The sequence below is a fragment of the Erpetoichthys calabaricus genome, chromosome 3 (assembly GCF_900747795.2).
Source record: "Erpetoichthys calabaricus chromosome 3, fErpCal1.3, whole genome shotgun sequence".
NCBI lineage: Eukaryota > Metazoa > Chordata > Cladistia > Polypteriformes > Polypteridae > Erpetoichthys > Erpetoichthys calabaricus.
The window spans coordinates 199,696,742-199,719,980 of record NC_041396.2 but is presented as its reverse complement, the minus strand read 5'-3'; the positions used below and the strand labels follow the sequence as shown (position 1 = coordinate 199,719,980).

Here is a 23,239-nt window from a genome sequence, read left to right as displayed (position 1 = left end):
TGGCATTGTATGTACAGAATGAAACCTATAACTGCTATTATATACAAAACACATATAGTACTGGTTGACTGGCTGATCATTAAACTTACAAATGAGAAAAGAAGCTAGTACCGTTTGCTACAAGAAAGAAGTGAGAAAAGTGCTCCAGCCATTCCACAAAGGAATTTTGCATGTCTCATGCAGCATGCACTATGTATTTCAAGAATAGAAGACAGGCGGGTGCTATACCACCTTCACCATCCTTGGCAGTGCCTTGTAATCTTGAGCAGCAAAAGTTTCTATACGGGGTGCAACACTTTTAAAAAATAAAAATGGCTTCATATAGGACGTTAATTTTTTTTTGGTGGGGACTGTGGGCATAATCATTAAATAAATAGGTTAATAGAACACCATTACCATAAAGAGCTATTTTTGCCAGTTTGATAGAATGATTTTCTAAGAACATCCATCCATCCATCCATCCATTGTCTCCCGCTTATCCGAGGTCGGGTCGCGGGGGCAGCAGCTTGAGCAGAGATGCCCAGACTTCCCTCTCCCCGGCCACTTCTTCTAGCTCTTCCGGGAGAATCCCAAGGCGTTCCCAGGCCAGTCGAGAGACATAGTCCCTCCAGCGTGTCCTGGGTCTTCCCCGGGGCCTCCTCCCGGTTGGACGTGCCTGGAACACCTCACCAGGGAGGCGTCCAGGAGGCATCCTGATCAGATGCCCGAGCCACCTCATCTGACTCCTCTCAATGCTATTCTTAAATCTTTCTAATCCAAAACAATGCTGCAAGTTGGCTGGAGCCTATCCTAAGCAGCACAGAGCACAAGGCAAATGCCATCTATGGATAAGGCACCAGTCTATTACAGAGAAAAAAAATAAAGTTATAAATATTCACTTCATAAATGTACTTGGTTTTTAACACCTGGCATGGTAGGACCCAATGACTTGACATATGCATCCTCACTTAGCATCACTATTCACCCTATATGTATAGCGTAAGGTAATTTTTTTTTTTTTTTTTGAGATTCTATAACTTGTTTGTTAGGTGGATTGGCGATTCTAAATTGGCCCTAGTGTGTGCTTGGTGTGTGGGTGTGTTTGTGTGTGTCCTGCGGTGGGTTGGCATCCTGCCCGGGATTGGTTCCTGCCTTGTGCCCTGTGTTGGCTGGGATTGCCTCCAGCAGACCCCCGTGACCCTGTGTTCGGATTCAGCAGGTTGGAAAATGGATGGATGGATGGATAACTTGTTTGGTCAATAACAAACAATTTGAATACAACACTTTGTGAATGTTAATATTACCAATTACATGAACATAAGACAACTGTACACTCATGGTAACACCAACTATTGCACACATCTCCACATGCATCAAGGTTTAGCGATAACACACAACAGCCCATTTATCTATTTAACACTTTGTTCTGGTTTATGCACACTTAAGCTGAACAGATGGAGGTTGAATCTTACAGCACATACAAACCGCATTAGATTATTACTGTTAATCCTGACACTTAATAGCACAGATAACTTAATACTGACATTTAATAGCAGAGCACTTTATTTCAGAATCAATCTAATACAAGCTTTCTTTCATTGTTACTATAAATCAGCTTGCTTTGCTAATACATCAGAAAACAGATGGTTTCATCAAATTAACAGCATAATTTCAAAGCATTTAAGAATCTTGACTATACATTCCAAATATAGCAAAAAAAAAAAAAAAATTGGCATGAGTACCCAGTATGGCTCAGTGGCATAGCCCTTTCAATTTCTCTCTCACCATTACCCTCTACCAATCCTAGCTCTTGGTTGGACATCTCACAGTCTTGGAGTCTGTAGGCTTAAGTAGTAATGATGCTCTCTGAATCTCTCAGGTGCATTAATTAATGCCTCCACAAAAAATGTCTGTGCATACCCCTATTAAAAAGGCTCAAAATTGCTATATCATAATTATTTACATTAATAATAACTGGCTAGAATGCTGCTTACATTAGTAAGCTGATCGCTGGAATTTATTATCTTTGCCTCCACTTGGTGCCATGATTTGTTTCCCGTTCATATACCAGAAACAGTGCAGCCTGTTTTCTGCCCATTCGCAGGGTCAATGGGATGGTTTAGCAGAAGACTTCTTCATTCCATTATTCAGGTAAACAAGAGTGTCCTTATCTTACTGTATGTCTTGAGGCCTTGCAGTCTTTTTTAGGCGATTTCTTACATGTCTTTATGTCATTTCAAACTTTTTGCAAAGCAACAAAGCTGGACAGCTTTTCCTTTATGCATTGCACTTCAAATCCTGACTGAACCACTGCTGGAGACAGCCCCAGGGATTGGGAAAGGCAAAATATGCCAGGCAGCACAGGGTGCTAAGGTAGAAGCCTTCCCTGCAAACTGCATTATTTAAATGCAGAGCAAACACATACATGTCCACTCAGATATGCTAATGTCAAGGTAGATGTATAGTCAATAATTAGCCAAATAATAATAATTCTTTGCATTTACATAGCACTTTCTCACTCAAGCAATTTCTGGGTAAGTGCCTTACTCAAAGGCCCAACAGAGCAGAGTCCCTATTGACATTTACAGGATTCGAACCAGCAACCTTCCAACTGCCAGTGCCGATCCCTAGCCTCAGAGCCACCACTCTAAACTCTTCAGCCTAACACCTCATCTCCTCACAATATTACCCAAGTAATGTAAATGTTACAACAAAAAGTTTCCACATCATATAAAACAATATTATGACTGCACAAAGCACTAAAAGCATATAGGAGGCTTTAATGGTTCAAAACTTCATGATTTAAAAAAAAATAATAATTCTGAATTTTCTAAAAATATACTAACAAGTTCTACTACAGATATTAATCATTAAAAATATGTTAAAAACTTGGACTTACAATATATTCCATGGTTCCCAAAGGTTGTTTTATACTCATTTTCTTCTCTTTCCTCTTTTCATTCTGTTTATTGTGACTAATGTTATCTGTATTAAAAACAAAATAAAAATGGTCATGGTTCTTAAAAAACAAAAAAAAGCCACAAGGGATATAGACTGAAGTAGTTTAGAATAATAAGGCTAAAATTAACTGACAAGTGCATATCAAAAGAACTTGAATTACACTGAAAAATACATTAATTAAATTAGTATTGTGGACACTACATCTCAAAGATTTATCAGAAAATTAATTTGAAGTAAGATTTGTGCGACACAGTAGCACTGCTGCTCAGCTCTTGGATACATTATTCACACAGAATACTGTTTTCTGTGTAATGTTTGCAAAATCTCCCAGTGTTTATATGAGTTACCTCTGGAGATTATAGATTTCTCTCGCCGTCTAAAAGAACTCCATTAGACAGATCAGCAAAAAAAAAAAAAAAAGGTATATGGGCTGCCATTCTGTCCTGGATTCATTCAAGCTTCAAGCCCATTCTGGCTGAAATGCACCCATCTAAAGGAGAAAATTAGGTCTATAAAATAAATGAGTGGTTGGGTATTTTAGAATAGCAGTACTAATTCTATCTATTCTATCCACTTTTTTCAAACTTACAATTTCTTTTTCAGTACCAAGAGAGGCTATAGGCTGACAATCAATACCTCTCTAGGTGGTCGAGTACACAGTGGACATATTCCTATGCAAGGAGAATATGTAACTCCACAAAGAAAGCATCCCAACCAAACTAAAATGCTTAACATTATGTATGTACTCATTCCTGACAGTATAAAATTTGCAGTTCTGCTTCCTAGCAACCTTTATTTTTTTTTTTATTTAGAGCACTATGAAGGAATTAAAAGATCTTGCATAACATTATCAAATCACAAGAATGCCAACACCCACCGGCCAAATTAAAGAGTCACTATTTAACTTAAAACACTGAAGATGCCATGACAACTTGCAAACTTCACGGAGACAATGGAAGGCTTGTTATTTTAATTCAAGAAGCAACATTTGTGAGGCTGCAGCCACCCACCCAAATGCACCATAAATATACTGTATATACACATTTCTCAAGATTTAGGAGTATTGTTAAGAATCTATGACAATATTTTTCATCAGAAAAGATCATTAACTTCCATTTCACCAAATTCTTCCAAGTTAAACTTAAAACATGGCTTAAGAAAAAAAAACCCATTATGCATAAACTTTGTAATTACATAGTTTCATACTGTACATTTAATATTTTTTTTTTTAAGAGTTAAATTCATACTAACTGTACACTAGGTTGTATGATTATGACAAAAATGATAACTGTAGTTATTTGATTATATGATTGCAATCTTTCAAATTAAGACAGATAATATCTTTTAATCTGCGGTGGGTTGGCACCCTGCCCAGGATTGGTTCCTGCCTTATGCCCTGTGTTGGCTGGGATTGGCTCCAGCAGACCCCCGTGACCCTGAGTTCGGATTCAGCGGGTTGGAAAATGGATGGATGGATCTCTTTTAATACCTTTTCTGGGGCCGAAACTGCAAGCATAAGAATTATTTAAAAAAGCAGATTTTTTTTTTTTGTTTTATCAATAAATCAAAACACACACATTTACCTTTGTCAGTGCTGTCCTAAAATTTAAATAAACCAAAAGTTTATTTTACATGTTTATCACCATAAAATAAACCAAAAATATATATGTTTTACTAATACTTTATTCGGCAAAACCCTCTCTCTCTCACATGGGTCACCAATATTTACCACATCTTTGAAATCTTGTAGAACTCACCCCAATGAAAACAGGTACACATGAATGATAAACTATTATTAAATGGAGGTACCTGATAAAACTACATATAAACCATTACAGTAATCCCTCGCTATATCGCGCTTTGCCTTTCGCGGCTTCACTCTATCGCAGATTTTACATGTAAGCATATTTAAATATATATCGCGGATTTTTTGCTGGTTCGCGGATTTCTGCGGACAATGGGTCTTTTAATTTCTGGTACATGCTTCCTCAGTTGGTTTGCCCAGTTGATTTCATACAAGGGACGCTATTGGCAGATGGCTGAGAAGCTACCCAACTTACTTTTCTCGCTCTCTCTCTTGCGCTGACATTCTCTGATCCTGATGTAGGGGGATTGAGCAGGGGGGCTGTTCGCACACCTAGACGATACGGACGCTCGTCTAAAAATGGTGAAAGATTATCTTCATGTTGCTCCCTTCTGTGCAGCTGCTTCGTGAAGCGACATGCTGCACGGTGCTTTGCATACTTAATAGCTCGAAGGGCACGTATTGATTTTTGATTGTTTGTTTTTCTCTGTCTCTCTCTCTCTCTTTCTCTGCTCCTGACAGAGGGGGTGTGAGCTGCCGCCTTCAACAGCTTTGTGCCGCGGTGCTTCGCATACTCAAAAGCCAAACAGCCCTATTGATTTGTTTGCTTTTCTCTCTCTTTCTGACATTCTGTGCTCCTGACGCGCACTCCTTTGAAGAGGAAGATATGTTTGCATTCTTTTAATTGTGAGACGGAACCGTCATCTCTGTCTTGTCATGGAGCACAGTTTAAACTTTTGAAAAAGAGACAAATGTTTGTTTGCAGTGTTTGAATAAAGTTCCTGTCTCTCTACAACCTCCTGTGTTTCTGTGCAAATCTGTGACCCAAGCATGACAATATAAAAATAACCATATAAACATATGGTTTCTACTTCGCGGATTTTCACCTTTCGCGGGGGGTTCTGGAACGCAACCCCTGCGATGGAGGAGGGATTACTGTATTAAATTGTGGTACCTGATAAACTGCATCCATAATTTTAAATTTGCAAATCATCCCAATTATATTAAACAAACAAGGAGCCATCGAATACTTTATTATTGCCTCTAAGTACTTTCCTTTATACAGTAGATCAATTTTCAGCTGGGAAGCTTTCCTATTACAAGATTGCTTTATTATAATCCTACTACCTAAGGTATACTGTTAGGACTACCCTACATAAGCATATTTTACCATGACCTATTTTAAGTCAGCTTGCACCTGGCAACAGGCAAGTGTGCAGTCCATGGCAAAAGGTAGGGCACACTTTCCACTCTGGACTTTGTATGATAGATAGATAGATAGATAATTTTTTATTTTTTTTTAAAAAACAAACTATTGACAGAAAAAAAACCCATCAGTCATCTATACAACAACTTACACATTATATTATTATAAATACATTTTCACGTTAAATATTTTTGGAAAAACACAACTGAACCCACAAAATTCCCCTAAAAAACAAACCGCAGTTCTTCATTAATACAGTCACATAATATACTATTCACACACCATATTGCTTTAAACGTGTCAAGATTCTTTGTGAATTTGTAAAAATTAAAATCTATCAAAATGCGACTGATGCACAGTATTTTAAAAACTATAATTGGATCTTGTAAACCACTCTCTGCAATTTTGTACTTTCTGGTTTTCCAAATGGCTAATTTACTTTGCCCCAAAATAAAGTTTGCCAAATTTACATTGTTTACATTTCTTTTTGTTTTTTTAAAACCGAACAGAAAGCCCACCCTGGTGTACACCATTTCCAATCCCCCAACAAGCCTCTCTATTAAATTAAACAAAGGCTCCAGCCTTGTACAGAACATAAAGCAGTGAAACACAGTTTCTCTTTCCCCACAGAAACAACAACTGTCAGACACCCCTGGCATAATAATTGACAAGAAGGAGTTCACAGCTAAGATCCCATGTAAGACCCTCCACTGTAAATCGCCCACCCTACTGGTCAATGGCGGCTTGTATAGCGACCTCCAGGCTGGCTCTGAGAATTCTGTGCATCTGATCTGTCTCCTCCATGGAGTGTCTGGTATCGTCCTCAGGGAGTCTCGGTGTCTCACCTTTACACACAACCAGTACATTTGTTTCCCTGTAGCCGTTGGCAAAGGCAAGTCCATCAGCCTCTGCACTGAAAGAAATTTGCTCTGCTCCACCGTTGTCCAGTCACCCACAGGAGATACCAAAAGTGGTGGAAAATCAGGATCCTCAGGTGGATGAGTCCGTTCATTGAACATGTCCCTCAGGAGTGCTGAGCTCTCAGCTGACAGTGAAGCCTTTATTTGTGTTAAAAAAGTCTGCACCACTCGCAGTGACCACACTCCAATCTGTTGTGCAAGTTCTTTTGCATTCTTCCAACAGAAATTTTCACAGTCAATAAACTCTTTTAGTTTTGTACACCCTCCACTTTTAAGATGATTAGTAAAAGTTTGAGACAGTCCCACTGAACTACTGAACTTCAGATTGTTGACAATGGGCTCTTCCAAAACCCAGAACAATGACAGGCTGTCCTCATCCCCTTTAACTGTCACCATCTGCCAGGCTCTAAAAAGACTCTTATAAAAGTCTGGTAAGTCCGACATCTCAAATTTATTCACCTGGCATAGCAGCAGAGTTTTTCCAAATCTCAGGTGTTCAATGTGATCAAAAAAACGAAGTGCAAAATCCATCCACGGTTGGTGCTCAGAAGGATACAACAATTTCTGTATAGTCTGTAGCCGGAATGCAGCAACTCTTCCGACCACATCTATAATTCCTTGCCCACCTTCATCCTGTGGCTGAAACAGGACACTTCTCCTAAGCCAATGCAGGCCATCCCAAAAAAAGTTGATTAAAACTTCCTGAATACTCTGAAGCAGCTGTGCAGGAGGCTCTAAACAAATGCATTTATGCCACAATCCTGAAGCTATGAGATTGTTAATGATGAGCATCCTGCCCCTGTAGGATAACTGAGGTAGAATCCACCTCCACCGTGAAAGCCGATCCTTCACCTTCTGCAGTACTCCATCCCAGTTCTTTCGTATGAAGTGTTCATCCCCAAGAAACACTCCTAAATATAACAGCCCTCCAGATGACCACTGCAGGCCACCAACCAGTTGTGGTGGTTTTAAACCAGTCCAGTTTCCCACTAAGATAGCACTGCTCTTTCCCCAGTTTATTTTAGCCGAGGAAACAATTTCAAAAGATCTCTGGCATTGAAGCAAAATGTCAACGTCCTCCTGCTTTTTAATGATGATAATGATGTCATCAGTGTATGCTGAAACCTTAACAGGCTCCGCAGTGCAACATGGAAATGATAGACCAGTCAACACTCCTCTCAGTTTAACCAGAAAAGGTTCCAAGGCCAACACGTAGAGCATTCCAGACAAGGGGCACCCTTGCCTGACTCCTCTTCTGACAGCAAAAGGTTCACACAAACCACCATTGACCTTAACACCAGAAATGTCACTATATAATAGCTGAATATATTTAACAAAGCGGTCCCCAAACCCAAAAGCCTTCATCACTTCCCATAAATATGAATGCCTGACCCTGTCAAAGGCCTTCTCTTGGTCGATAGAAATAAGACCAATCGGAAAATTAAAGAGTTTAGATGCCGCCAAAATGTCTCGAATTAAAAAAATATTATTGAAAATCGTTCTATTAGGGACACAATAGCTCTGATCAGGATGCACCACCTGAGCTAAAACAGTTCGCAATCTGTTAGCTAGTGCCTTTGACGGGATTTTGTAATCAGCACAAAGGAGGGACACCAGTTTTTGATATTTTGTAGGTCACCTTTTTTTGGCAGTAGTGTTATTATCGCCCTGCGGCAACTCTGAGGTAACACACCTGTTTTTATACTGTTGATGAACACCTCCAAAACATCGGAACCAATAACATCCCAGAAATCTTTATAAAATTCCACTGGAATGCCATCAATTCCTGGGACTTTTCCACTATTCAACTCCTTCAGTGCAGCAGTGAGCTCTCCTAGGCACAACTCCTTCTCCAGCTCTTCGGAGTCTGCATCACGAAAGTGCGGTAAATCCTTCAAGAAGGTCTGCTGTTCCTTAGCCTCACCTTCCTCTGTTGCAAAAAGAGTCTCATAAAACCTCCGTACCGCCCGCCTTATCTCACCGGGGTCCTGAGTTTCCTCACCATTATCTTGTCTTATGCAATGCAAGATCTTACATTGAGAGTTCTTTTTCTCAAGTCCAAAAAAATACTGGGTTGGTGCATCCATGTCAGTTATCTGTTGGAATCTCGCCCTCACTAGAGCCCCCCGAGCCCTTGTTTCCAATAAGCTGGCAAGGCTCTTCTTTTTAATCCCAAGGGTTTCCAATAATTGGACATCTGGACCCTGCTCTAAAAGATGCTGAATCTGAATTATTTCAGTTTCTAACATTTCCATGTCAGACTGTAGTGACTTTGTTGCATTTCTGGTGTACTCCTGACATAATAAACGAATGTGGGTCTTCCCAACCTCCCACCACTGCTGTAAACTGGTGAACTCCTTCTTCATGAGTCTCCAGCTTTCCCAAAAAAAATTAAATAACTCTTTAAAACTTTGATCTTGAAGGAGGAGCGTATTAAAATGCACTACGAGGCTTATAATCACTTAAGATCACAGAACAAGACACCAAACTGTGATCTGAAAACCCTGCAGGGGTAATATGACAGTTTTTAAATAAACCGATATGGTGTTTGAAACAGTAAACACGATCGAGCCTTGCCATTGAAATAATCCCCCCAATTCATCCTCCCCCATGTATATTGCCTAGTGTCCCCATTTTTATTTCGCCACACATCTTCCAGTCCTGTCCCACTCACAACTCTGTCTAATTCCTGTGCTGAGCGTGTATGCGGCTCCAGCCCGTTATTCCTATCTTTTTGCGTAACAAGGGTGCAATTAAAATCCCCACCTAGAACTAGAACTTCATGTGTGCCACATTGTGTCAGAACACCCTCCAACTTCTTAAAAAAAGCAATTTTCTCATTTCCATCGTTCGGGGCATATACATTAATAAAAGTGAAAGAATTGCCTTGAGTTTTGACACGCACTTTGAGCAGCCTCCCCTTCACTATTTCTTCAACATCACAAAGAGCTACTTGACAGTTCTTGGAAAACAAAATGGCTACTCCAGCACTAATATTCGAACCATTACTGAAATAAATGTCTCCTTTCCAATCCCTACTCCACTCCCATTGATTTGTGCCGTCTATATAAGTTTCCTGTACAAAGATAACTTTTAAATCTTTTTGCTTTATGAATTCAAAAAAAGCCAACCTCTTATTATTATTTCTTCCACCATTAATATTCAAGCTTCCTACATTAAAGCAAGCCATGTTAACAGAAAATATAAAAATATTTAAGATAGACCACAGATCCCAGTATATACAGGACCTTGTAAATGTTCCAGTTGCCCTCTCCATTATTGCTTATTTTGTTTTAACTGTTTCTTCAGTCTGCTTGACAGATTCTTTAATCTGAGAAGCTCTTTATCGGTAAACAGGACAGATGAGGACTTTTCTTTTCTTAGGCTTTGTATTGATGAGATAAAAAGTTCCACATCAGGAAAGTAATCGGTCACATCTACTCCCCTTCTGCCCTCAGTTTCCGTCACAAAAGTTTTAATACTTTGTGCACTGTACCCCCCTCTGCCTTTACATTCTTGCAGGTCAGACACAGTTGAACTATCCGACATTTCCTCCTCCGCCTCCTCATCTCCCTCACTCAGCCCAGCCGCGTTTTCACTGTCTGCCTCAGCTAGGGCCGCGTACCTGCCCTGTGTAACAGGTGGGGCTGCAGCAGGACCCTCGCCTTCCTCAGCAGCACAAGCCGTAACATTACTGCGTTTTCGCGCGGTTCCTTCCTCCTCCCCGGCTTGTCTTTTTTTAGCAGGCCGTTTAAACCCATCGTATTGCTCAGGGGCGTTATCGTCCCCTTCCTCCATTTCAATCTCTCCCCACACACTTCCCTGTGCTGTAGCAGAATCTTGTGCTGCACTTTCATCCCCGACAACTTTCATCGATACTGGTCTGTGCATCTCCCCATTAAGCAACTCATTTTCCTTATTTAAAAGTTCAGAAACATTGACACTCTCCTCGGCCCGCGCTTCCTCTGGTATTTTTGGTTTTTCATTACCATTGAGTACTAAAGGTCGATCTTGTAAATCGTCATGAGTTACATGTAGGTTATCACGAGCAACTGCTCTGTTCACTTTGTCTGGACAATTTTTAACCAAATGCTCCTCACTTCCACACCCAAAACATTTCATTTCATCCGAACTCAGGAAAATCACATAATCGAAACCATCAATTTTAAACCTCATAGCAACATTTAAACTTTCGTCCATTCTGTTGAGTACCATGTAAACTTGTCTCCTAAAAGACATTACATGTTTTAACTCCGGAGACTTGCAACCCAAAGGAATATAGCGGATTTTTGACACCAAACGACCGTGACGCACTAATTCCTTTTCTATCGTCTCATTTCTCAAAAATGGGGGGACATTTGATAAAGTTACTTTACGAGCCGACGCCGCCAACGGAGACACCTGCACGAATGAGCCATCGATCACTACACCCTTCTCTACAATTGTCTGCACCAGATCGACAGAACTCAAAAATAATACGATTGAGCCGTTCATTCGTGAGGCGGACTTAATATTTTCACAACCGATCACTGTGCCTACCGCCAACACCGCACTTTCTAAGGGGAAAAAAACATCACAGAGAAGTTTTATCCCATGGCAGCGGCTCAACCGGTCTAAATTCGCAGCCAATACGGCTGCTGTGGCCAGATGCCACTTCACACAAAAGTGAAAACCTTGCAAACAATTCACTAAGAAAAAGGAAATGAAAAAGTTAGGAAATACAAGGAAAAAATATTCAACAAAACACTGCACTCACCAAACCTAGAGCCCACCACCAGCACTCGCGCCAGAGCAACCACCCACCATGCACTGCGACAGTGAAACAGGAAGGAAGCAGATAGATAGATAGATAGATAGATAATCCCAATGAGAAATTCACATTCTCCAGCAGTGGCATGATATAATAAATAATATTAAATTAAAGAATGATAACAATGCAGGTGAAAAACAGAAAATAACTTTGTATAATGTTAAATGTTAACGTTTATCCCCCGCCCCCCCCCCCCCCAGGGGGTGGAATTGAAGAGTCGCATAGTTTGGGGGAGGAACGATCTCCTCAATCTGTCAGTGGAGCAGGACAGTGACAGCAGTCTGTCACTGAAGCTGCTCTTCTGTCTGGAGATGATACTATTTAGTGGATGCAGTGGATTCTCCATAATTGATAGGAGCCTGCTGAGCGCCCTTCGCTTTGCCACAGATGTTAAACTGTCCAGCTCCATGCCAACAATAGAGCCTGCCTTCCTCACCAGTTTGTCCAGGCGTGAGGCGTCTTTCCTCTTAATGCTGCCTCCCCAGCACACCACCGCGTAGAAGAGGGCGCTCGCCACAACCGTCTGATAGAACATCTGCAGCATCTTATTGCAGATGTTGAAGGACGCCAGCCTTCTAAGGAAGTATAACCGGCTCTGTCCTTTCTTGCACAGCGCATCAGTATTGGCAGTCCAGTCTAATTTATCATCCAGCTGCACTCCCAGATATTTATAGGTCTGCACCATCTGCACACAGTCACCTTTGATGATCACGGGGTCTATGAGGGGTCTGGGCCTCCTAAAGTCCACCACCAGCTCCTTTGTTTTGCTGGTGTTCAGTTGTAGGTGGTTTGAGTCACACCATTTAACAAAGTCATTGATTAGGTCCCTATACTCATCCTCCAGCCCATTCCTGATGCAGCCCACGATAGCAGTGTCATCAGCGAACTTTTGCACATGGCAGGACTCCGAGTTGTATTGGAAGTCCGATGTATATAGGCTGAACAGGACCGGAGAAAGTACAGTCCCTTGTGGCGCTCCTGTGTTGCTGACCACAATGTCAGACGTGCAGTTCCCAAGACGCACATACTGAGGTCTGTCTTTAAGATAGTCCACGATCCATGCCACTAGGTATGAATCTAATCCCATCTCTGTCAGCTTGTCCCTAAGGAGCAGAGGTTGGATTGTGTTGAAGGCGCTAGAGAAGTCTAGAAACATAATTCTTACAGCACCACTGCCTCTGTCCAAGTGAGAGAGGGATCGGTGTAGCATATAGATGATGGCATCCTCCACTCCCACCTTCTCCTGATATGCAAACTGCAGAGGGTCAAGGGCGTGTTGAACCTGTGGCCTAAGGTGGTGAAGCAGCAGCCTCTCCATGGTCTTCATCACATGTGATGTCAGAGCAACAGGCCGAAAGTCATTCAGCTCACTAGGACGTGATACCTTTGGGACTGGAGTGATACAAGATGTTTTCCAAAGCCTCAGGACTCTCCCCTGTTCCAGGCTCAGGTTGAAGATGCGCTGTAGAGGACCCCCCAGCTCCGATGCACAGACCTTCAGCAGTCGTAGCGATACTCCATCTGGACCCACTGCTTTGCTGGCACGAAGTCTCCTCAGCTCTCTGCTCACTTGCGCTGTTTTAATTATGGGTGGGGATGTCTCTCCTATGCTGGTATCAACATGAAATCTCAATTACATCCATAAAGTTATCAATCAATATGCTGTTTCCATTTTAAGAACCACCACAAGTCTTTCTCCCATTATGCTTTGTGGTATCCTAGCACATTTTAGCAAACTGTAGAAACAAATCTGAGGAAACGTTCAAGAAGTTTTTTTTTTTGTTTTTTTTTTAAATAAAAAAAATAATAAAATTGCTCCCTCTCAATTTGGAGCTGCTGTGGTACCACTAAGTCATTGTAGTCTTGTCCCCAATAACCTTAAGCTTTAAGTTACTTAATACTAGGCATTGTCCTCATTCTAGACTCATTTCTGAGTTCATATTCATGAACCACTTCTGTCAGAGCCAGTGGTTGCACTTAAGTCACCCATGACTAGAGGAGTGACACCCTGCAGGCACCCATCAACCACCAAGCAAATCTGAGAATAAAATGTCTCCTTCACCGAGACATCACTCACCGCGGTCAGAGCATACACTGAGACAACAGACAAGGCATCCAGAGAGTGCCGCAGTCTCATAATACGCTTGTTGAAAAGAGTGGTATCGGGCATCATCGGAAGGAGCCAATCCACTACAGCAATCAGAGCCACCAGACCAATAAAACGTGTACCCTCCTACAGAGATCTGGACAGTCCCAGGTCTGCGCACCTCAGAGAGTGCCACCACTAAAATGTGAAATTTACGCAACTCCTCTAACAGCAGAGGAAGATGATCATCATGCCAGAGAGAGGAGGTTCCACGTGCTTACCCTGATAGGCCACCTCAAATTGGGACCCAAGTGCTGCTGTGCAGGTGGTGATGCCTCAGCACCACACCAGTTCTGATCCCCAACAAGCCTGACCCCAACGGCTCTTCGACAGCTTTGACTCTTCCAGGGATGGGGCTCCTGAGCGCTTTCCCCCATCCCCTTTGTCTCAGAGCTGTGCAATTTTTTTTTTTTTTTTAAAAACAGTGGCAGGAGTGCCAATCATGCCACCAAACCGCGATTTCCCTAAAAGCTTGAGGACCTCTTTCAGGGCCAGATGCAGTTTAACATCATACCCAGGACAAAAGGAGACAGCCACACAATGTAACAATCTAACAGTCTAGAGCAGGGGTTTCAAACTCCGGGCCTGGAGGGCCGCAGGTTTTCATTCTAACCCTTTTCCTAATCAGTGATCAGTTTTCACTAATTAACTTCTTTTTCTTTCATTTTAATAGCCTTGTTTTAAGGATTCAGTCCTCTTAATTTATTCCTTTCTTCATTAAATGACAGCCAAACAGAAATGAGATTGAAATGAACAAACAGATGACCAGCTAAACTGGGATTTCAAACGCCAACCAATCTCTTAATGAGAAGCCGATTCTTGCTGTTGATTAAACCAGTTATTTAATTCCATGGCTTGTTGCTGCTCTCATTCTGCCACAGTAGACATTTCCATAACTGTTGATTTTTTTTTTTTTTTTTTTCTAAGAACACCGTCAAAATGTGTTGGTGACCCGAGAGATCAACCTTACTGAGACCTCCACCTTTCTCTATTTTCAGATATTGTGTGATGGGCACAGGTGAGCTGGTCATGTGGCAGCTTGGTTTGTGTCTCATTATTTTTTGGCTGCTAATTAAAAAAGGACAAAAAAGGGGCCAGAGTTAACATAATTAAAACTAAGGCAAAAGAAGTTAATTAGCAGCAAAAACTGGTCACTAATGAAGAAGATGGTTAGAATGAAAACCTGCAGCCACAGCTGCCTTCCAGGACTGGAGTTCGACACCAGTGATCTAGGGAGTATACGACTCTTAGAACGCACAGCAGAATTGTCTCCCAGGTCCCATAAGTTTAGTGTACTTCCATTAAAGTTGAGGCTTGGATAGAACAAGGTCATAGTTTTGTTATGCATTCTTTAATTTGTGTTACTCTTGGTTAGCAACATGTCTCCACAGCCATGTTTTCAAACTATAACTGTGTAAGATGAAAGACTAGAAGCCCATGCATATTCCTTAATTCACAATATATCCAGATAAAACAGCAGGCAATTTATTATTACAATGTGGAAGATTGTGGGTTCGCTTCCCGGTTCCTCCCTGTGTGGATAGCGCTTTGAGTACTGAGAAAAGCGCTATATAAATGTAATGAATTATTAATATTTAATATTTTCAAAGTAACTCTTAGTGTATTTATTCCTGTTATTTTACAATTACTATGGACAAGTAGCTGTATTATTTAGCAGAGTCTCATAATACTGATAAGTCAGAGCAGGCTCTTTTTCTTAGAAGACTGTGTTCCTTTAATGCGAATAGTAACATCCTTCACATCTCCTACAACTCTGTGATTGCCAGTGCAATTTTCAATGCTGTGCTGCACAGGGTTAGTAACATCAATTCAAGAGAGGCATACTGAATCAACAAGCTAATTAAAAGGCTGTTACACTACCAGTCAAAAGTTTCACAACACCTCAGTTTTTCTTCCAATTTAACCAGTTGAAATTCAATGAAAGACCTAAAATGGTGAAAAGGTAAGCAGTAAACTACCAGAAGTTTAAATTAAAAGTTTAGCAAAAACTGAAAAAAGGAAATATTATAATATTACAAATGGGCCATTTTCAGAGAAGAATTAATAGGTTACAACCTACAGATGTTCTTCAGCAATTAAAGTAAATTAAGCCTTGCAAGTTGAAGCAAACATTTTGCACAAGTGTCCCAACTTCTGTTGATTACTTAAAAACCCTCTGTCTGTTTTAAAGCAGAGTTGGAAGAGAGTTTCTTACTACACCCAAAGTAATACTTAGACAATATTCCAGTGATAAGCGAATGAAAACGGCAATTAATAAATTAAATGAGACAGAACACTTAGAAGTGTAGGCCTTTAATTTACAGAAACTGCAATAAATAAATAAATAAATAAAGCGTCCAGTGAGTACAGTGTCCTACGCAATCCAATGGCAATTGGGAACTGGAGGAAACTCTGATAGAAAGATCTGACAGACCCAAAGTCACAACTCATCAGAAGACAAGTTTCTGAAGGTCACCACACCAGCTTGCAAGCTAGGCGCCTAACTGCACAACAGCTTCAAGCACAGCTTAAGAATAACCACAGATATGCATGTGGCAGATTCACTAGCAGGATGACGCCCAACCTCTTGCTGCATCCAAACGGTGCCATCTTTCACTTTTACGCCTGGTACAGCTGCGTTGTTCTTATGTGTAAGTGGACATCTCTTGAGGGGAGGGCTTCTGTTCTCTTTCTCCGATGCAGAACCCTCATCCGAGTTCACCTTTGTTATAGCACGTCTTTATTTGAAAACTAAGTGTCAGATCAGGGGAGGGGGGAGTGATTGAGAGAATAAAGGCGAATTAAAAAAAAAATAAAAACTTTTACAAGTACCATAAATTTACACCAGCTGTTACAGCCTTAAATAAATCAAATGTATGTTTTTATTCTAGAATAGTAATAATAATAGCCGCTCACTACTCTAAACAGTTAGAGCATGAAGAATCCAGGATCGAACCCGCAACCTCTCGACTTGGAGACAGCAGTTCTTACTTCTGCACCAGCCAAGCAGACGTATGTGTGTGTGTGTGTCATACCTACCCCACTTTCTTTTACTTTGATTACATTTTAGAAAGAAAGCACATTGGTTTTTTTTTTTATATGTGTACCTTCTGTGAAAGTGTTTATTTGATATTTGGACTGTCTGTTCTATTTATTTGTTCAACATTTCTTGCCACGCATTTCCTGTCATCTTATATTTACATAGACCTTTGTTGACACAGAACACACATGAAAATGTATGTGTTCCAAATAACGATATATTATTTACCCTATACAATTCAAGGCACTTCATACCCACATAAACAGACTTGAGCTGGGAGAACTTTGTGTACAACTAAAGCTACATCGTTGGGGGACGGTGTTTTAGTTTGGGAAAATGGTTCAAAGGTTTTAACAGAAAATAAGCAGGCAAGAATCAGAGAGGAAAGGTCCAATACTTCAATTGTTTACTTGTTCAAATATAATATCAGTTACATACAATATAATAGCAATATACATGCAGATATAGGAATTGTACTATTGACTTACAGTAATATATATAAATTATACTATTGACTTACAGTAATATCAGATATATGAATTATACTATACTTACAGTAATATCAAAAGATATATGATTTATACTATTGACTTACATTAATACAGATATATGAATTATACTATACTTACAGTAATATCAAAAGATATGATTTATACTATTGACTTACAGTAATACAGATATGTGAATTATACTATACTTACAGTAATATCAAAAGACCCAGAGCCATCATCCTAGACCAGTAGACTGAGGGAGCCCGCGTGTCAGTCTCGTCAGAGGATCAACTCGTGAGCCTGGTCCAATACCGGGCGGTGTGCACGTTCCCCACGGTTGAGCTTCCAAAGAAACTGAGGGCGGAACCTTCCCTTATATACTAATTGAGTGTCCTTGCCCAAAATGGCTTACGTGTAAGCAGTGTATACAGAAGTGATCAGTTTCTGCACACCTTCTTCCCACGGGACATCTTATTGTTTTTCTTCTACTTGGCCCTCACTGAGATGGTGCCTAGTATCAGAAGACACACAATAACAAGCGTTGCTTGCAATGAAGCCCCTCGAAGTGAAAAACAAGTACATGGCCTTGACTGTATTCCCATAACATTCTGAAACTCTTTATGAGAAGCAAGTTTTTGCACATTCTTTCGCTATCATCCCAAACATTCCAATCTTTGTAGCTGGTTTTGCACTGAAGCGATCAACCATCCCCCCCCCCCCCCCCCCCCCCCCCCCCTTACTCCTTTATTTCATCCCTTCTCCTGTTACAGAGAAAACCTTTTTTATTACAATCGGTCCCTCGCTCAGCGCAAAATCAGCAACCTTGTCTGTCGTGCTCTGTTATTAATTCGTTTTAAAACACAAAACACATAGCAATTAAATATAGTCATTAAAGCAATAATAATAATAAGCAGCACCAAAGGGCGGAGGAAAACTGACAACATTGTGGATGCCTTTGGTGACCAACCTGTAAAGATTGACCACCACGCATTTACAGATTCACCTTCAATTTTGGTCCCTAAAATTTGTAATTGAGACGTCGTCATGACTGTCTGTACAGTAAGTGCATCTACATGTTTTTGATGTTTAGCAGCCAATTCTTTTAATTGCAGGGAGCTATTTAATAAACGTTCAGCTACAGCCAGTGAAATTGAGGTCGGAGCATGCCAGACTTGCCATTGAACCTTGGTAAGATGGTTTTTAGTGGTGTAATTATTCAGATAGTAAGTATTATTTGCTATTTGCCAAACATATACATTATCAAGACATCCAGAAAACGGAACCTGTGGCAGCCTACGATTAGCGATGGTGGTGGAAACACAGAGTCGGTGAGGTCCCACTTCATACAGAGTGGTGTTCTGATTAACTAGTCTCCAATTACAGGTGGTTGCTTTACCTGAAATACATGGGTTTTCCTGTCCTGACATCAATCCACAGAACATACCAATATTAGTGTGTTCGCAATTTCGTAAATCATGTTTTGTTTGTTTTAGGTTCTAGCCACTCACCATCCAATTGCAGCTGCCAAAAGTGTCCGTGTGCAACAACAGGTAAAACGTGGTATCTACACAAGGTTATCATAGTGGTAACATTATATTGAAACCAATACCCATTACATATTGTATCATTACACCTAGTGTTTTCAGGTTTAACCGTTAACCATAAGCTACTGCTAATGTTCCATATATCTTGCCATATTTGCATATTATTAGTCCTTAAAGCCATTTGCATGTTATTTTTCTGTATCTGTGCTTGTAATATGTTAAAAGTGCATACAGTCCAGTTCATGAAACTTGAGACATTTAGCCATCGAATGTCATTGCTAGCCATGATTATCCAATCTGAAGCGCGTTGCTCCCAGTTTACTGTTTGCTGATGAGAGACCATGGACTGAGGTAACCACCTAGCCATTTGGTCTGCCACTTTGTGAGTATGTCGTCCCACATTCTCAAGCTTGTTTGCAGTTATTTCATTATCTACGGTGTTTAAAGTTCCTAGGGTGGTGCCAACCCCTCCTAAGAAAGTGTCATACCATGCCCGTTTAGCACGCTTACACTGTGGCAACAGTGGAAACGTCACTTGCCATGTAACCTTAGTCCTTTTTGCTGTCATAGAAACAAGTTTACATGTGTCTATTATTGGTTCTACATGTGACTGTCTCGTTATGGGGGTTCTAGCCCACACGGCTATATTAAGCATTGGTATAGTCCTGTTAATAATATCGGTTGCATTAATCCAGCCAATGGGCCCAGTCTTATTAGAGGTGTATTCGCCTGATGTTGCATTGACCTCGCACTGTACCTTGGAGCCGTTCCAGGGCCCCATACACCAAGTTACTTTCGACGTCCAGGTAATATTTAAGTTTTCAGAGCACTCAATCAGATACTTCTGTGGTTTTACCCCCGGCACCTTCAAGTTCGAGGAGTAGATGGTGCACCCGTCACCAGTCGTAATGGTGAGGACATTGCAAGACTGATTCTCCGGACACGTCGTGTTCTCCTGCCGTCTAGATTTAGTGGAAGTGTTCCACCACCATCGGACCTGAGTCGTCTCCGTTGCCTCGCCTCCTAATGTAGTGGCTCCTACTTCATTCAGAACACCCCCAATTCTGTAAAACAAGAACACAGCATGTTGCACCCACTCCTCACTCCCGTCTATAGCAGTGTTTTACAGGAACATTTACCCATGCTTCTTCTCCATTGTATAGAACAGTTACAATCAAATCCTGTCCCATTGCGATGATTTCTGCTGGGCGGGGTGGTCCATGGGGTTGTTTAACCCACACCTTCGCCCCATTAACCAATTTAGGAGCATCTGTTGATCCAAATCCCCCCACATTCCGGCCAGTCTTAACTACTGGTGCAGTACTTTCCTGCACTTTTCCCATGTGAACTGGTATTATTAACAATTGCGCTATTCAATCTCCCTTAGTCAATTTGATTGGATCCCCCATTGAGGATTGTAACAGAACTTTGACGGTCCCTTGGTAATCTGCGTCGATTACGCCTGCTAGCACAGTGACTCCCTTTAGCGCTAGACTTGATCTTGGGCATACATGCCCGTAGTGTCCCTTTGGGATTTTCACCCCTATCCCTGTATTAATTATAGTTACTCGTTCGGTGACTGTCTCATCCTGTATCGCATAGAGATCTAAGCCTGCTGCCCCCTCACTGCCCCTAATGGGTAGTTTCGCGTCTGGATGCTCTGTCCAGATCTGTATTGGCCCGTCTGCGTCCATTTTACAGATCTGAAATTTCATTCTCTGCAACGGAGTTAAACCTGTTGCAAATGGGCGATTATTGAGCGCGCAAACCACATCCACTAAATGCTCCTTCCAGTTTTGGAGCGTTCCCCCTCCTCTCTTACGCAGCTGAGTTTTCAATAACCCGTTAACTCGTTCCACTAACCCTGCGGCCTGCGGATGATAGGTTACATGGTATACCCACTCTACCTGTCTTTCCGCCGCCCAGCGCTTCACTTTCCATCCTGTAAAGTGCGTCCCGTTATCTGATTGAACCTGCAATGGGAGGCCATATGCCAATTCTACCTTTTGAAGGGCCAATAGGGTGGCCTCTTGGTTGGCATGTGGGCAGGGATGTACCACCAATACTCCGGAGTATGTGTCCACCACCGTGCATGCATACTCACACCCTTTGGACCTAGGCATGGGCTCAATAAAATCAATTTGCCAAATTTGTCCTGGTTCCCGCCCCCTGTTAATATGTCCCATTACTGGTTGCAATACCGGGAGCTTCTGCTGATGCTGACATGTTTCACAATTTAATCCCACCTCCCTCGCTTTGTCTATAGTTAGGGCCACCCCCCTCTCTGCTGCCCACTTTACAGTAGCAGCCGCCCCAAGGTGACCCCCCCTCTCATGCGCCCACTTTGCCATGTCCGTTCCATGTTCCATTATTGTTACTGTCGCGGTTTTGGTTTGGGCATCCGCCACCGCGTTAAAAAGAGCCTCTGCATCCGTCCCTTTTGTATGCGCGTCCACGTGCGACACCGTGATGTTAGGATTATTGGCAGCAATTTCCCAAATTTGTTCCCACATCTCTCTCCCCCAAACGTCCCTTCCTTTGATTGCCCACTTATTTTTCTTCCATGTGGGCATCCACACCCCTAGCCCGTTTGCCACGGACCATGAGTCAGTGTAGATATGACAGGGACTCAGCTTTTCCTGCTGTAATATCATCGCTACTGCCTGCAGCTCTGCCCACTGACTGCTCTTTCCTTCCCCCCTCCCTTCCAGCATTTTCCCAGTGTGAGGATTATACGCCACCGCTTTCCAGCAGCGCCGCCCCCCCACCACTCTGCAACTCCCATCGGTGAACCAGGCGTGCTGTTTTTGCTCATCTGTCAGGGTATCGTATAACTTGCCCCATTTCACCGGCGACTCCTCCTCGTGAGTCACCATTATTATTTCCTCTCCTTCCTCCGGTACCTCTGCTACTTTCTCATGTAATACAGACACACCGGTTGCGCCGGGCTTTGCCCGGTCAGCTATGTACCATTTCCATTTGATTATGGTGTTTTCTTGGGCTGCCCCCACCCTGTGAGTTTTGGGGTTGCTCATTACCCATGTCATGATCGGTATCTGCGGTCGCAAAAGGACCTCGTGTCCTAGTGTTAGTTGTTCTGTGTCTATGAGTGCAAGATAACACGCCTGCAATTGCCGTTCGAACGGAGTGTAGCGTGAACATGCATCTGCCAATTTTTTAGACCAGAACCCTAAAGGTCTGCGTGTCCCACTCTGCTTTTGCCACAAGCTCCAGTTAGCGTAGCACTCGGTTGAGGACACCTGCAATTCTAGAGGCCCATCCTCCACCCTTGCCAGGCTCCCTGCCTGCACTATCGCTTCCTTGGCCAGCGCGAAAGCCACCATTCGAACGTATTCTTTTTACGTGTGATCTTATATAACGGCCCCAGAATTTGCCCCATGTGCGGTATGTGGTGTTGCCAGTACCCAAATAGCCCCACAAATTTCTGCACATCCTGCTTTGTTTTTGGGGTTGCAAAGTGAACGACTTTGTTGCGTACCTTTTCCACTATCTCTCTTTCTCCCTTGTTCCACTGAATCCCCAAAAACTTAACCGTGTGAGAGGGTCCTTGTATTTTTTGTGGGTTAATTTCCCATCCCTTGCTTTTCATGTGTTCTACTAGTGAGGCTATTGCCTCTCCTACCTGCCCCTCTGTCTCCCCCTGCACCATGATGTCATCGATATAATGGGTGATTGTGAGGTCCGTCGACCTTTTCCACTCATCTAAATGTTCTGCCACCAGCCGGTGACAGATGGTTGGGGAATGTAAATACCCCTGTGGCAGGCGTGTGAAAGTGTATTGTCTCCCCAGCCATGTAAATGCAAACTGATCCTGCTTATCCTCAGGGATGGGGATTGTGAAAAAGGCATTTGCCAAGTCTATCACCCCGTAACACTTTCCCTTACTTGCCTGAATTTTTTCTATCAATGTAATAGTGTCAGGCACCGCCGCCGTCAGGGGCGGTGTGTGCTTATTTAGTTCTCGGTAATCTACCGTCATTCGCCAAGTGCCGTCTGACTTTTTAACAGGCCAGATTGGGTTGTTCCACTTAGTGGTTGCTCCCCTCAACACTCCTACGTTCAGGTAATCTTTTATTGCAGCCTGAATTTCTTCCTGCCCTCCTGGAATCCTATACTGTTTTTGACACACTACCTTTCGGGCGATTGGGATGGGGAACGGTGGTATTTTCAATTTCCCCACTGTCACTGCTCTAACTTTCTTTGGGCCCCCAAAGGAAAATGTCCCCTCATTGGGGAGATGAAGAGTCATCCCCCGTAAAATGTCCATCCCTATTATATACTCTTTCACTGGGGTGATTAGTACGGGGTAGGGTCTC

General features: G+C 42.1%; 1 protein-coding gene across 5 annotated transcripts in view; it reads right to left on the bottom strand.

The window, feature by feature from the left end:
- Positions 1-23,239, bottom strand: part of LOC114648559 (nuclear receptor coactivator 7-like) — a 193,516-nt gene that overhangs the window by 71,528 nt on the left and 98,749 nt on the right. For all 5 annotated transcript variants that reach the window (XM_051924804.1, XM_028797654.2, XM_051924803.1 and 2 more), the window contains one exon: positions 2,879-2,964. In XM_051924804.1, the coding sequence (XP_051780764.1) occupies positions 2,879-2,964 (86 nt within the window). The remainder of the gene's footprint in view (positions 1-2,878; positions 2,965-23,239) is intronic.